This window comes from Phalaenopsis equestris, unplaced genomic scaffold (assembly GCF_001263595.1).
Source record: "Phalaenopsis equestris unplaced genomic scaffold, ASM126359v1 Scaffold000123, whole genome shotgun sequence".
Taxonomy (NCBI): Eukaryota; Viridiplantae; Streptophyta; class Magnoliopsida; order Asparagales; family Orchidaceae; genus Phalaenopsis; species Phalaenopsis equestris.
The window spans coordinates 915,189-931,869 of record NW_018164565.1 but is presented as its reverse complement, the minus strand read 5'-3'; the positions used below and the strand labels follow the sequence as shown (position 1 = coordinate 931,869).

The following is a 16,681-nucleotide window of genomic DNA, read 5'->3' as shown; positions in this document are numbered from 1 at the left end:
GTAGCGGAGCAAAGCATGAACGATAAGCTAACAGCGTAAATTGAGTTCAAATCACTTTAACCATGCTCAAATGACGTCCAATAGAAAATAGAATGCAAGTGCTCACCTAATGTGATGTGTGCATATGCAAATGATTCTAATGTGGGTAGAATAGTAAGATCTTGTATGTGAAATTCATGCAGGTGTGTTAAAGCCATTGCCTCACTGCATCGCCCCCACGACACGAAAGTTATAACACTCGTGATTTTTGAAACGTCTATTGCAAGGCATTTGGCGCATCAGGTAGGCAAATAAAAAAGCTTCTAAAACAATTATTTCGACTCATTTGACTCGACCAAGGGGAGTCCTATACCGTTCTTCTTAGCCTGGTGGGGTGAAGCTCGTACGCGACGATCGAGATGCAATAGACAATTTTAAATTAAATACTCGTACGCGTCTTTTCTTGATGAGGGAAATATATTGCAAGTGCCTGAGATACAAGTGACAACAGTACACGCTTTTTTTGGCATGGCGGGGGATCCTCTTGCAATTTTAAAGTCTCGTACACGCATGTCTTTGGGTGGCGGGATACACTACTATATGGTCGTAGTGCAAGTCACTCATACACTTCTTTCTTGTCATGGTGGGTAGATCTAAACTTACCATGCAACCCTCCCAATGGTGGATGATGTCTGCAGGCTGTCGCAATGCTACCTCAATGTTGTTGGATTTTGGTCAGTAAGTCATAAAAGAGCAATTAAATTGAATTTACTTGGACCTAAATACAATATGAATGAAAGGTCCTTAGCTACATAGTAAAGACTAAATTGTTTACATAAATCATCTTAAAAGAGGTAATTAAATATAAATAAAACTTGCACGACTCACGGGAGACTCACGACTCGTTAACGAGTTCGAATGAAACCAATGGGAGGTCCACTTGAATACTCAAATGAGAGCTATGTATGAGAGAGAGACATACTTTCAAATATGCAATCGAAGTCTGGATCGCCTTCATCGTCGCCAGATCTGCAACCCCAAATGTACAAGCAAACAAAAACAATACTAAAAGCTTAAAATAAAAATATTTGCACTCATGTTAATGATAATATGCACGTGCAATTAATCTTAAAAATCCTATAAAATTAGTCAAAATTGACAAATATGAAGTTTTTGCGTGTGCTCCGACCAACGTGTTGAACGTTCGATCATAAGATTTGAGAATATTGTGTAGGTTAAACAAATGCTTAAGTTCAAACTAATCTGTCTTAAAATATGTGCAAAACTATTTAAAGATCTCAACTCAACAAATGTAAAATGCATACATGTGCTCCGACGTGCCTCTAAATATTTAAGCTTAGGCGTTAGAGAATGATGCACGGGCAATATGTCGCCTTCCTTATATGACTAGGTCGTAAGTCTCACACTTTGGCTAATCCAATCCCCCCCCCCTATAGGGACTGGAGTTGAAATGATTCAACCCCCACTTTGGCCCATCTGATCCTTTTTCTTACAATGAATGGAGCCAACTGGATTGAGCCCACAATGAGTTAGTCTGACTATTCTTCTTATGTAAGCTGGGCTTGACATGGTTGTTGCTTTTAATAGTGTAAGTTAGAATATTCCTCGATTATGGGCGAGTTGATAGAATATTTTAACCAGAGAGATATATTTCAAAGTTGTCTCAAAGTCTATTTTAAAGTCATTTATTTCAATTATTGAACCTGATTCTTAGTAAGCAGGACAAGGTCAGGGTTCAGAGACACATTTTCCCGATAATGGTTGGGTTGATAGAATATTTCAACCGGAGTGGTCAATTTTAAAATTATTTCTAAAAGTCTATTTTAAATTCAATTATTTCAATTATGAACTCGATCCCCCATGAGTGAGATAGAGTCGACAGGGTTTAAAGGCATCAATCCTCGATGATGATCGTGAATTTCAACCAGAGAGGCTTATTTATAAAAATAAATTATTTAAAATCATAAAAAATATATAATATTTAAATAAAAAATTATGCCATCTCATGCTTTAAAGCAAAATAACATACACCCTCCGCAATCGTTTTCGGGGTGGACTAATGTAATACTAACTCGAGCTCACAAAAAGCCAATGTCATATCGAACATACTACTAAATTGAAACTCAAAACAATCTCATGCAAGGACATGGCCTGAGTCCTCTATCTGCGTCGTCTTGTCGCCAAATGAAACCACAAATAAGCTGTTACGACCAAAGCCCTCGGACAGAGGGAGAGGGTTTTGCTGCCAAATGACACTATTATATTACTTTCATGGTGGTGGCCCGTATGTTCCCCAATGGTACTTTTCCCTTTCGAGTGTTGAATCATATGGTATATCTGATAGGTCAAAAAACTATTTTTAAGTTAAGATCGACTTAGATTAGTTCTCTTAGACAAATATTCACCCCGGCTTTACAAGGTCCCCTTGGTCCGAGCAACCCTTGGTTGCTGACAAGGATCCTTTAGTCAAGTTGGGTTGACTGCCTCTACAGACTAAGTAGATTAGAGTTCATGATAACCTAAGATGACTGAACCATGAGAACTTGATCAAGTTTGTCGCATTTTCCCCCACCATCCACTTTTAGCTCATGATGATAATTTTGTGCTAAGTCTGCATGCTTGACGCCTAATGACTAGCCTTAATCGAAAGTGATCTCCCGTAATCAAAGGTAATTAGCCATAGGGACTTGCGCATATGGGAAACCTCAAACCCCAGATCTTAAAGTCCTCACAAAATGAGGGCAAAATCTATGAATAGTGTCTTATCTATTATTTAATCAATATTCTAAAAATTTGACCTGGAACCTTAACAAACATCGTGTGGAACCTTAACAAATATTGTGTTAAGCTCTCAACGAGAGTCTGGTGCGCTTTTTTGAATTTTTGGAGCGCAGAGAGCATTATCCCTCATTCACCAATGAGGTGTTTATATGTCCATAGCAAGCAAGTGTTGTAAAGAATTTGAAAATGAATCAACCCCACCACTTTCCAACATAAGGAAGTGCATTATGGTGGTTCCGATCCTAAATACTCTCAAGTATCCAGAGGACATGTTGTCTCAAGTCTCGATACTTCTTTCAAATGCCCATAAACCACCTAAGGGAATTCTTGGTCATTGCAGCATCTTAATCACTCACTCTTTAAAACTAATATAAATGAACCAGCAAATTCAAGCATTCAATCTACTTAGCTTTTTCACATACAACCAAAAGCATTTCTTCACAATCCATGCGCAAAACACAGCATCAGATCCATACTATATTTCGGCTTCATCCATCATAACATGACATGGAAATGCCTTCAAACGTATGTTCATAAGCTTATAAATGATGAACAATTCTCCATTCATATGCTTATAAGATGTTTGAACATTATTTAGCCAGGTATGAATAAAGTATAACTATAATTAGATGTTATGCATACATTTTCTCCACAATGATCTCCACCTAAGGTATTTCTATACAAGGTTTGCATTTTTATACCACTTCCTTTAATTAAACTAATTCACAAAGCATATTTTAGTTGTTATAAAAACGATTTCTTTAATTTATAATGCATTACAAGCATTAGAGTTGATATTTTCGGACAACCATTTCGCTTTCATTTTTTCTAAAAATATTCGCTCAAAGTATCAGACAAAATAAGACTTCCACACATATCACTTGATTCTCATATTTTTACATATGCAAAAATCAAATTTCAATTTTTACATGCATTCTACATTGTATGATCTTCTACACATGAAAAAAAGTGTATTTCACAACATTTCAAGGAAACTAATGAGCATCCAACACATAATTTACCCTGCATGCTAAAACTTGTGCACAACAAATAATAGGCAGCCATTCATGTTGGCCAGCATAAAATCAAAACACAAAATGAGGGGTATAATAATAAAGCACCAATAATAGCCAAAAAAAAGTGAAAAATGCAGCAATTATTACACGACATCACTGACAACAATTCCTAGAAAATATCAAATGAAAAATCACACGTCCATTGACACGCCATTCAACAAGTTGCAGAAGCCATCAAATATAAACAAAGGTAGCGAGAAAACCAGTTATTTTGACTCTTAAATGGGGGAACATGATTCAGCACAAGTTCCCCATAAAACCAAAATGATTTGGGGTCCATTATTCATTGGTGTAGATGCAGCAAGCACATGTGGAAGAAATAAAATCTCAAGAGATACAACTGTGAAAAGATGTGATGCAACGCAAATTTAAAAATTTTGTTCGATGAGATAGTCGCCGAGCCTCTCAACGACCATATTGCACTGTCCAGGAGCCATTGGCTCATCATAAATGCCTATGATCAAAGCCAGGTTTGTTTTCTTTATGGTAATGCCTCCAGATCCCTGCAAGCAGTACATAGAATAACAACAAATTTGATGATTCTAATTTGAAAAATAAAAAAAAATGTCTAACATAGTTATAGCATTTCACAATGAAACACTTCCATATACCATAAATTTTTCTATGCAACACTTCCATATACTTTATATGAAACACTTCCATATATATTAAATTTTTTTAGTACTTTTTTAATTCTACTAAATTTTGCCCAGTGCAATACAACCTTAAATTCTAGAATTAATGAAACTAGTGATATTTTTTGAAATTATTATATAACACCTAATCAGAAGGAATTATTACATATATCTTATTCTTCCAAGAATTGCTTGGCGTTATTTTGTGTGCATATAATAAGGAAAATAAGGGTAATGACACAAAAGCTCTCCTATCCCTCGTGTGAAAGTGGGCTTATACAAGGTGTTCGCCTTCATAATAATTTAACCATGGATCAAGCAATAGAAATAGCAAGAATAATTACAATACATGAATTTATTGAATTTTAAGCCATATTAAAGGTTTTAAAAATTGAAATTATAATTAACTTCTCATGAAACGAAGTCATCCATCAAATAAATTTTCAAGTATTCGATTAGTAGCCAAACAACCCAAAGAGTTCTTTATTTGTGTACACCCATGCGCTGTGTGTATATTTTTCTCTTGTTTTCTCATGAATGCAATATATAATATTGAATATCAATTTTTATATTTTGCATAAATAAATAATACACTATTGCAACCAATACTATACACTCCACAAATTTGATGATTTCTTAAACCTCAACAAATAAAAATAAAAATAACCAATAAAAAAGTAACTTTTTTTGAATGATGAGCGATAAATTGTTAAGTATGCAGTTTGAACCCATGACCTTGAAGATATAATCATCTCCTTTAACCAATGAGCCATGGATCCTTTCACAAATGTTTTATCAAATATACAAGATACAACCACCCCACCCCCCCCCCCCCCCCCCCCCAAAAAAAAAAAAAAAGAAAAAAAATATTATCATAGACTCAACAAAGAAAAAGCTTCTTGAGGGACAAAGTTCTATACAATTGAATATATTTTGTTGAACCATTATCTTGGCAAGACTTATAACTTATTAGTTTACATGACCATCTGGATTAATGTATCATGCATCAACCAAAAATTAGAAGAGAGAATCTTACAACTTACCTTCTTCCCACGAATAACTGCCCCAGGTTCACCTTGAATAACCATATATTTAGTGTTGCCAAGGTATAAACCAGTTGGTGCAAGATGTCCAGGTTCATTGAAGTCAGTCATAATGCCATTAATTTCTTCAGGCTTGTACTGAAAATCAAACAAAGAAACACAATAAGAGGAGGCATTTGCAGTAAAAACAAGGTTAAATGGATCAGCTTCACAATTCTAATGTTGAAAATTTTATTCCAATAAACAATAAATAATAGAGGAAGATTACGGAATAAAAACAGAATATTTGATATTTGAATCTTCTACATATGCCTAGATAATTATAGTATCACAATTTGCGTCAAGCCATAGAAAATTAATACTATTGACATTGGCATCTTTTGAAAGCAGTTTAGGTATATAACAGTCACCATCGTCTATGCTGTCCTAAGAAATATATATGATGATACAAACTGTTAAGTTATTTAAGTTGTAGAAATATTGCATGATTCGCATATCCATGAAATTTCTATCAATGCAAACAATAATCCAAAGTTTGACAACTAAGCTCTCATGGATCAGAAGAAGAAGATAAAATATTAGAGCACCATTATTTGTTCTGACAAAAAAACCACATCATATTTTATTTATCTCCATTTGAAAAAATGTTGGATATGTTCAAGAATCAGTTCACATGTTCCTCGGGAGAAAAAACAAGATGTGTCAGGTTATTAGCAAGAATCAGTTCACATGTTCCTCGGGAGAAAAAACAATATGTGTCAGGTAATCCGTTTTAAAAGGATATTAGAACTATATTAGCGAGTCGTCCATTTACAAACCAGTAGCAGGCACCAAAAACAATTGGCATCTACTAAAAAAAAATTCTCATCACAAAGGACTAAAGCATGATTTGAAAAATTAGTTTCAACATTAAATTAAATTGCAACTAATTTCAGCTAATTTAACTAAAAACAGAATGATTAGAGAATCCACAAATCTACAAAAAAAGGGCGTGGACTAACACAAACAAAAGAAATAAATGGACAAAAAACTGTTTTGAATTGTAACCTAGGTTGCACAAAAACTCTGTGCTGAAGTTGGAACTGAAAGTTATTCGGAGCAGAGAACCTAACAAAATAAAAGAACATCTCATCAGCAGCATCCAGAAACTGATACATTGTTTTATAGGAGCCAGCAAACTTGGGAGTTTAAATCCAATATGTAAAGCTTTTAGGCTAAATACATCATATCTTAACCAAATGAGGTACTAAAAGCTCCTCACAGAAAAAATGACCTGAAACTATTCCAAAGAAGAGGTTATAAATATTCCTTCTTTGCAAAATGTATTACACCAATTATTTTTCACGGAGAATGTCGTATTATGGTATAAGAGTCCCCTTTGAACCATAATACTATGGAGAGAATTCCCTTTAAACAATGAGCTATTCTCACATGATTTATGGCATAGCGCTCTCCATTTTTGGGGGAAAAAATCATTAATAATATTCTAAAATTAACGAACTAAAAGAGAAATTATCTTAAAACTAGAAAAAATCATACCTAGAAAATTAGTTTGCTCAATTTTAATATGCATTTAAGTGAATAAAAAAATTGAATAAATAAAACAATCAAGGAAAAAAGTAATTAGATCGGCGAATGAAATTATCATGGTTGTCACAATATAGAATAATAGAATAATATGTAAAGCAATGGTATTTAGAATCTCTTATAGAAATATAATAAAAAAATAACAATACCAATATTCAATAATATGAAATGGTTCAATCCAAACCAAATATTTAAATTTGGTAAATTACACTACCCATCCTAATCAGAGTTGCCATCATTATCATAATCATCAATCTAAATAGTCAGATTCCTCACTATCATGTGCCATAGCAAAATCTTCATCATATCTTTCAACATCTTCATCAAAAAGTATTCACAGCCTAAATGAAGTTGCATTTTCTTTCGCTTTAGAATAGTCTATAAGATGTTATAGCTTGTTTCATAGACACCACTAATCCTTGCAAAGATACCCCAAGCGAAATCTTCTTCACTAAACATCAGTTAAATCTCTTCATCAGAGTCATCACCTAAATGTTCATATCCAGTACTAGTACAATCAACAATAATAAAAAACAAACACTTTCTATTTTGGTAAGTTAAACCATTAGAAAACAACCAGATTTGAAACAATCTTATTGACAAAGCTACAACACCAGTAGTCCGTTGTGCCTCCTCCTTAATTAAGGAACCTACTCCACATTATAGCTTGTGGATATTTCATTCCAAAGACAAATTTTCCAAACGCCGCAATTTTACTGAGATACTAAAATACTTCGTGGTAGTAAATTGCACATACATCAATAACAATAACAACAAAGCCTTAATCCCACTATGTGGGGTCGGCTACATGAATCCCTTTCTCCATTGCGTACTATTTAGTGTCATATTTTCATCTAGTTCTAATAAATTAAGATCATAATTTATGTAATAAGCCCAAGCCTTCCTAGGCCTAGGTCTACCTCTACCTTTCTTAACATAAGTCGGATCTAAAACATCTAATCTTCTAATCAGATCAGCTGATGGTTGACGTTTAATGTGACCAAACCATTTAAGACGACTCTCTCTAATTTTGTCTGTCACAGGAGTTACACCAACCCTATCACGTATATATTCATTTCGCATTTTGTCTCGAAGTGTAAAGCCACTCATCCACCTAATCATTCTCATCTCGACAATACTTAACTCAGCATTATGCTTCTCTTTTAAAGGCCAACATTCAGCGCCATAGAGAATTGCAGGTCTCACCACCATCTTATAAAATTTTCCTTTCAGTCTAAGCGGTACTTTTCTATCACACAAAAGGCCCGAAGCATTCCTCTACTTTAATCAACCAACTTGAATCCTACTATTAACATCCCCATCTATATCACCATCGCATTGAACAACAGACCCGAGATACCTAAATTGTTCACACCTTTTGATAATTTGATCACCCAAAGTAACACTTCGGTCACTAAAGCTACTACTACTAAAATTACATTCCATGTGTTTAGTTCTAGTTCTACTCAAATGAAGACCTTTAGACTCCAAGGTTTCAAATTTTTCGTGGACTTTTTCTCTCGTCTTATCCACGAGGGATAGCATCAGCCTATTATATGCACATACATCAATCCAAAAAATTTTGATCAAACTCAAAATAGCAGGATAGCACATGTGCTGCCTATTTTATGCACCCAAGCCTCCCTTCAAAGTGTGATGCCCGCATCCATGCTTTATAGAGATTTCTCTCTTGTACTAAGACAAGTGCAACCATACCTTTTTTGAATAATAAAGGAAGGTCACTCACAAAGCAAATACTTTATAATATGTTCAGCCTAAAGCATTCTCAATCATGTGGTTCGATCTTCTACACGTAAATATCTTAATAAAACAATTATTTTGGACCACTTAGCATACCAATCAGCATATCCAGGGTTGTAAGAACAATATAAATGATATAAAGTTTTCAAACTAAATAGACAATTTTTATCATTCCAGTTGAATGAAATCAGATTTGATTCTTAAATCTGAGACCAAAAAATTACAGGTCTACTTTCAATAACAGTTTCCAATAATCAACCAACAAACCAAACACTCAGAAGTTCATGTGATTAGGGGTGTAAACGAACTGAACACGAACGAACAGAGCTTGTGTTCGTGTTCGGTTTGTTTGAAATTTAGTTTGTTTGAAATAAGCTCGTGTTTGAAATTATTCGTGAAGTCACTGTTTGTGTTCATTTCTTAACGAACGATCCGAACACGAGTAAACACGAGCTGTTTGCGAACGACGAGCCAGTTTGAAATCCCTACTATTATATATTATAATTTATAAAATTTAATGTTTTAAAATATAATAATTTTTTATATATAATTATTTTAAATTATTTTATATTTCGAATAATAATGACATGAACGAACGCATCGTTGTTCGTGTTTGGTTCGTTTAACTAACCGAACGAAAAAAATTGTTCATGTTCGTCTCATTTACTTATCGAACCAATCGAACACGAATTCTTTGACGAATCGAACACGAACTGCTCGCGAACAATGAGCTTTTTTGACAGCCCTACATGTGATTAATATGATAATTGATAAAAAAATTAATACAATAGCACTCTAAAACAATATGATGAAGAAAAGCGAAGTGTTTAATAGGTTTAAGTAATGAATCAACAAAGCCAAACTACATAATTACAAGTGAATTCCAAACAAATATAAATATGAAAGTCTCAAATAGAATATGATCTGTCACTATCCAAGTTCGAAAGATCCATGCAACATTACCCATTTACACCCAACCTAACCATCAACTCATAAGCAAGGCAATTACAAGATTTAATAATAATAATAAAAAAAAGCAAAAATGCCTTTGTATCAGACAACTCTAAAGATTCCAACAAACTACAATTTTATAAAGAACAGCATCTTGAAGTCATATAGATAAGTTCATGAAGAGATCAATATGGCAATATTTCTTAAGTATATCTTTCAAAATTTCTCATACAGATTCGCTTTTAATCAGTTAATAATGTTGGGACCAAAGACCTGACTCAAAAGGTTTCAAGACGTCAGGTCCAATAAAAACAAACTTATCAGGTAGTAATAAGGGCTTTATTTCCTCATCTAACTTAAAATTTGCTGTGATCATCCTTAATTTTGGCAATATCGCTTACTTTCTGAGTACTAGTATCAACCATTCAATACTTCACAATTTTTCATGCTCATAATTCTTTCTAAAGCTTTTAAAATATGCTATGTTACATGCCCTCACAAATGAGCACTCATCCTTTGCATAGGAATATATCATCTCAAGCGCAATTGTCCAGTGCTCTAAAAACTGAACAGGAACAATCAATCAGAGCAGTCTTTAATTCTTTGGGAAATTTACCTACATACTACACAATTCTTATGCATTTACATATCTAACACCCGAAGTTTGATATTTACACTTATAACACCTTGGTGTCACAAACCTATGCGTGAAAAGGTGTATTTAACTTTTAAAAAGGTAATGATGGAGGTATTTTTATGCATGTTAAAGATTTGAGTGGCATGCATGGGAATATTAATTTTTAGGTGTCAGATGTGTAAATACATAAGAATTGTGTGATATGTATGTAAATGCCCCTAATTCTTTCAGCTGCGCCAACCAAAAGCAGCAACAATAATGATGCTGAAAACTGGGCAGGACAAGCAAAATTTCTTGTCATGTTATCAGCCAGAATCAATCACTTCAGCAATTAGTTCTCTCCAATAAAAATATTTGGAGGGCACCAGTCTTGGGGTGTAAATGAGCCCGGCCGGCTTGAGCTTGTGAGCCGAGCTTATCGAGCCACAAGCTTGAGCTTGAGCTCAAACTTGGACTTGTTTATAAAACAAGCTCGAGCTCGTGGTTGTCCCGACTGGAGTCGTTAGCTCGTGAGCCGGCTCGATAAGCCTTTTATTAGTAATTTCAATACATTTTTCAGTGAGTTTTCATGGCATCATCCTCCTCCGGCCACCAATACCTTTTACGATCATCTTTCGATAAGCTCACGAGAGCCGGCTGCTACCTTTACAAGCCTAGCTTGAGCTCTGACTCAAGCTTAAGCTCAAGCTCACAATTTGGTAAACGAGTTGAGCTCGATAAGTGCATGACTTGAGCTCGACACAACTCGTTTACACTCCTAGGCATGTCTAGCTAACAAATAATCATGATTGCTAAACAAAAATGAATAAACAACATGCATCTATAAAAGCATATATGCATGCGTCTTGGTGTGTATGTATCATGTAATGCAATCATGGACATCAATACCAAATATAACTACTGCAAAATTTTAGTATCAAATATAATGTTAGTACTAAACAAAAATGAATAAACAACATGCATCTATAAATGCATATATGCATGCGTCTTGATGTGTATGTATCATGTAATGCAATCATGAACATCAATACCAAATATAACTGCTGCAAAATTTTAGTATCAAATATAATGTTAGTGCGAACAAAGCAAAACAATATGCCAACCTTATGTAGAGCAAACCAGCAAAACACAAGATCACAAAAAAGCGCAATTCAAACTCAACTCCGACTCAACAAATGTTCATTTCTCCTCAATGGTTCTCATAGTCGATGAGGCATTGCTCATTGGTCATCCAATCTATCTTGTTAGGAGCTAATCACTTCATAAGAACTCCCTTCAAGATATAAGGATACCCTTCAAGATATCTCTCGCCCAATAGTTTTCTGATGCACTTTTTGTTGTTCTTTTCACCAATCCTAGAAGCTTTCCACTTACAAGTTTCTTGTCAAAATTGGCTCTCAATAATATCTCTATGTGATTCTTCGTATCTCATATCCTCTCTCTCTTCACACTCCATTCCCTCTTGGCCTCTATTTAGTTACACAACCTCATGAGTATTCTTGATTTTTAGCTATTCTTTCATCATTACAATACTTTTAACTTTAATTTATTTTTGGCTTAGTACAGAAAAAAAAAACTATTATTAAATGTATCATTATATATGTTGAAACTAATATTTAATGAAACTTAAATTTGGTCAGTTAAAATTACACTGCTACATATATATATATAGCCCTAATGCAATGGGTCTACCACTCCAATTCCATAAAAAAGCAATGATCCTAGAACCTTCGCCATTTGACCTATGCATCCTCAGATCACAGTACATTTCATCAAATAAGTAAGCATCTTGATGTTTGCACAAATTGAAAATTTATATATTTATGAAGCAAGGGCAAAAACACAAAGACATGGATACTACAAGATACGGTGACACGACATAATGAAAAAAAAAAGACATGACATGTCATGATCACATTTTTATATTTAATTAATTATTAATATTATATTTTTTTCTCTTATTCTTTATGAAAGAGACATAAAACAAAGTATGTAAGAATAAAATTTACATTTTTAAATTTAGCTTGTATTTTTGAACCTCATGCTTATAAAAATTAATTTTCAAATTTTGATGTATAATATATTTCAAAATAACTCTTCCAACTTATCTACTAACATTTAAAATATCCTATGATTACACCTTGTTTAATTAATTAAGTTAAAATTTAACTTTTAGAATTAGAAAAACTATATATTTATAACTATTAAATCATTAAAAAGTAAAAATAAAATAATTATAAATTATCACTGATAAAACTAGAGCGGTTGTGACTCCACTTGACTTCAATGAATAGAAGCTTTAGCGCAATCCTCACAAAGTTCGTGAGGTATTTGGATTGGATTTCACAAACATGTTTGACTTCTACTTAGATTACGACAAAGAAGTTTACAACTTTTGTTTTAATGGTGCAGGTTCGACTTCAATTAACAAAAGAGAACTACATATCTCAGCTTCAATTACTGCAAAATGAACCTTTGATGCTCAGCTTCAACAAACAAGGAGGGAACTAATGATGCTAGGCGTTGACGAATTTTGGATGCACCTTCAATGCTTGATTTTGATGGATGTTAGAGGAAGCTTGAACATGACAACTGAGGAGGCACTCTAAATATGATATATAATTAGGGCTACACATATATTCATAATTTTTCACTTCTTGTGTCCCGTTTTCCCTCAAATCGTGTAGAACTCATGTCCAATATGCTGTCAAGCCGTTTCCGAAGTATGTTAGAATCGGAATAAAAATTCACACATATTGTATAGTTGAACAAGCATTAGGACATGTTGAACAAATGTCGGTATCTAATATGTGTTTGACACGGGTACAACACATTTTTAGAAGTGTGTCGGTGCTATATCAAGGGGTGCTCTAGTTAGTAAAGAAGTAGCTTAACAAATTTTAAAAAAAAAAATCCTTGCATATCACATTATGCTTAGCACTTTGAACACTGATTTAATCTTATGCATTACCTTGAAGAGACTGTATTATCTTGAGGTTTATTTGGGATGCTTGCTCCGCCTTTCTTTAGAGCCTTCCATTACAGGTGCCTCATAGTAATCCTTGAACATCATTAGGTTTCTACACTTGTCCATTAATCTTACTATATTTTCTTCAGTCATGGAAATAAACTCTATATAATGCAGGGTAAGACCGCATACATTTGAACCCTGCATCATGAGGAAGCCTAATGCAATGGGTCTACCACTCCAATTCCATAAAAAAAGCAATGATCCTAATCTTACTATATTTTCTACAGTCATGGAAATAAACTCTCTATAACGCAGGGTAAGACCGCATACATAAATCCATTTTGAACCCTGCATCAAGCAGAAGCCCTAATGCAATGGGTCTACCACTCCAATTCCATAAAAAAGCAATGATCCTAGAACCTTCGCCATTTGACCTATGCATCCTCAGATCACAGTACATTTCATCAAATAAGTAAGCATCTTGATGTTTGCACAAATTGAAAATTTAAATAAAAAAATGATGGTGCTCAAAGGAAACAACTTTTGCCAAATAAAAAATCAACAGGTAATACAACTATTAATTACCTTCTCCTTGACGATGCCCCTCAAAAAGAAGGAAAATCAACTTTAAATATGGTGAGTAACCGCTTCATTAAAAGCATGGTATTTACAAAACAAGCCTTATGATATAGATGTACAAAAGTAACATTTTGGAATCCAAGACTGTGAATTTGATGGTCATTTGGAAATCCAAACTTGCATGTAACTCTCCATAGTGTTTTCACATTTACAGAAAATCAGAGCATTTTAGACAACATCAAAAAACATTTTTTACTAGTTTTTTGAAGATATATACTTCCCATAAATGATGTAAAAACATACAAACGCGAGAGAAGAGATCTGATTCAATGCCGATTACCGGAGAAAGTGTTTAGAAACATCATTTACAATATAATGACCCGATTATAATAGTTTCACAAATAATCTGAATCACGCTAAGGAAGATAATAAAGTTTAAAACGATATAGCAGAATCAGCTCAGACACATAATAGCCAAAACTACGGAGCAGAACCATCTCTTATTTGCCACTTCGCAGAACATTTTTAACAAGCATCCGAAAACTCAGTAAGGTATATTAATCAGTTTTGCGGACACGGTAAAAAAATTTGTAGCTCCGTGGAAGGAAACAAGGATGTTCCAATAAGTTGATCATTTTAACAGCTCAACTAATAAATATTACAGATCGTCAAATCTCAGAAACCTCCCAAAAACACTTAATTGTAATCAAAATAAACAATCAAATAAAATCCACACCACCATAAATGGATCACAAATCAAAAAAAATCAAAACGCTATTCCTTGATCACCCGAACCAGCACTCGTGCTGTGCTGAGAGAAAAAAAAAGCATAAAACCTATATAGAATACAAGCAAATTCACGGCCTAAGAACAAAAATTAAGACTTTGAATCAAATCAGCAACAACAGATCTGATCAGAATCAATCACACACCTACGCAGAGAAAGGATCGAAAGGACAAAAAAACGATATACCTGCGGGAAATTTTCGCTCTGAGCCCAAACGTTGCCGTCATGGCCGATGATGGCGGCGGCCGTCAGATGCTGGCCGTCGATATCGCACAACAAATGATCGTCGACGTACGCCTGCCACGACATCTTCTCCTTCCCCTCTCTCGCTCTCTCGTTCTCTCGTTCTCTCGCTGGTTCGGACAAAAAGAAAACCTTTGGGCGATGGGCTTTCACTGTTCCTTCCGGTGCGGTGATAAATAGAGAAACCGGCTGATGAAAGTATCGCGACAGCTCAAGGACGAATATTTGATCTGGGAGGACTGGATGCCACCTACGCTGGATTAGCTATATTGGACAATTCGGTTGGCGTCCGTGGTTCTTTATTATCTAATAAAGGTTTTTGTGGGATAATAAATGATGATGTTATTTTGGTGTGAATTTGGGAGATAGAAATGTTACAAGTGTCATTTGTTATTTATAAGAATTGTCATCATATTATAATTTTTTGTTGCCCCGTATTAGAAGAAAATATTCGTTCCGAACACTATACTTCCGAACAACTAATCATTATGGCCACGTCGTCATACTTGTCATCGGCAAGCAATGTGGCCTCCGGTGGTTGGTTGTCCGGACATAATATTTTTTTCCCTGATTAGCCGCTCAAACTTTTCAAAATTGTGTTATTGTTTATTTATGGGTGTTAAAAAAGTTTGTTGCTTGTAAGTAATTTTTGTTTCACTTGTCAAGTAGCTTGTATTTAAAGTATTTGTTAAGTAGGTAAGACAAACTTAAATAATGTTTTTAAGTTCGAATTATAAACGAGCTGAAAACAATAATTTTTTATTCGACCATGTTTGGCTCGGTTTAACCTGAAATAAATAAATTATATATATTATATCTAAGTTTAAATCATAACAGCTTGTGCAGTCATATAATTATGTGTCTCTTATTATACCATGTTAGTGTTGGTTTAAATCTGACATTTTACATCTATTTTTTCAAATTAATTTAAATGATCTCATTTCGAGCCGAACACAAATAAAAATATGTAAATTGAGTTGAACACGAACAAGAATATATAAATTAGGTTGAGCACCAACAAGAATATGTAAATTGAGTTAGCACGAACACAATGTTCACGAGCAATTTCAAAAGAGTCAAACACAAGCCAAACCTGAGCTCACTCAAGCTCGACACATCTACAACCCTATATGTACTTCATAATTTATAGCTTTTTGATCTAGGTTTTTTTTGGCGCAATTATATGGATATCACTCAAAACATTGCCTACAACCCTATATGTACTTCATAATTTATAGCTTTGATCTAGGTTTTTTTGGGGCAATTATATGGATATCACTCAAAACATTGTTATTTATAAATTTAACAAGTTCTTTCATCCATTTTTCAAATTTTCACTTTCATCCATTTTTCAAATTTTCAAATTTTCACTCAAATATCAACATTCATGATAAAACCTCAATCCACGTTTTGCATTTTTATCAAATTATCAATGGTTTTATCATGACACATATAAATGCATCTATTTGACGGTAAAAAAAAAATTATCTGAGTGCTAGTTTTGTAAATAATAGTATTTAATTTTCTATGTATGTAATTAACTATTTTTATATATTATTAAAGGGGTGATGTATATTTTACTCTTATAATCTTAATAATTTTTAGGCTTAAATTATGCCTATATTTCAAG

At 33.9% G+C, this 16,681-nt stretch overlaps 1 protein-coding gene across 1 annotated transcript; it reads right to left on the bottom strand.

Annotated features, from left to right (window-relative positions):
- Window positions 1–3,886: 3,886 nt before the first annotated feature.
- On the bottom strand, window positions 3,887–15,268 carry LOC110021150 (profilin-2). The gene is made up of 3 exons (XM_020719525.1): window positions 14,995–15,268; window positions 5,536–5,673; window positions 3,887–4,360 (listed from the first exon to the last, which is right to left on the bottom strand). Exons 1-3 carry the CDS (start codon window positions 15,115–15,117, stop codon window positions 4,226–4,228), a joined length of 396 nt encoding a protein of 131 aa, XP_020575184.1. The 5' UTR covers window positions 15,118–15,268; the 3' UTR covers window positions 3,887–4,225.
- Between the last annotated feature and the right edge of the window lie 1,413 nt (window positions 15,269–16,681).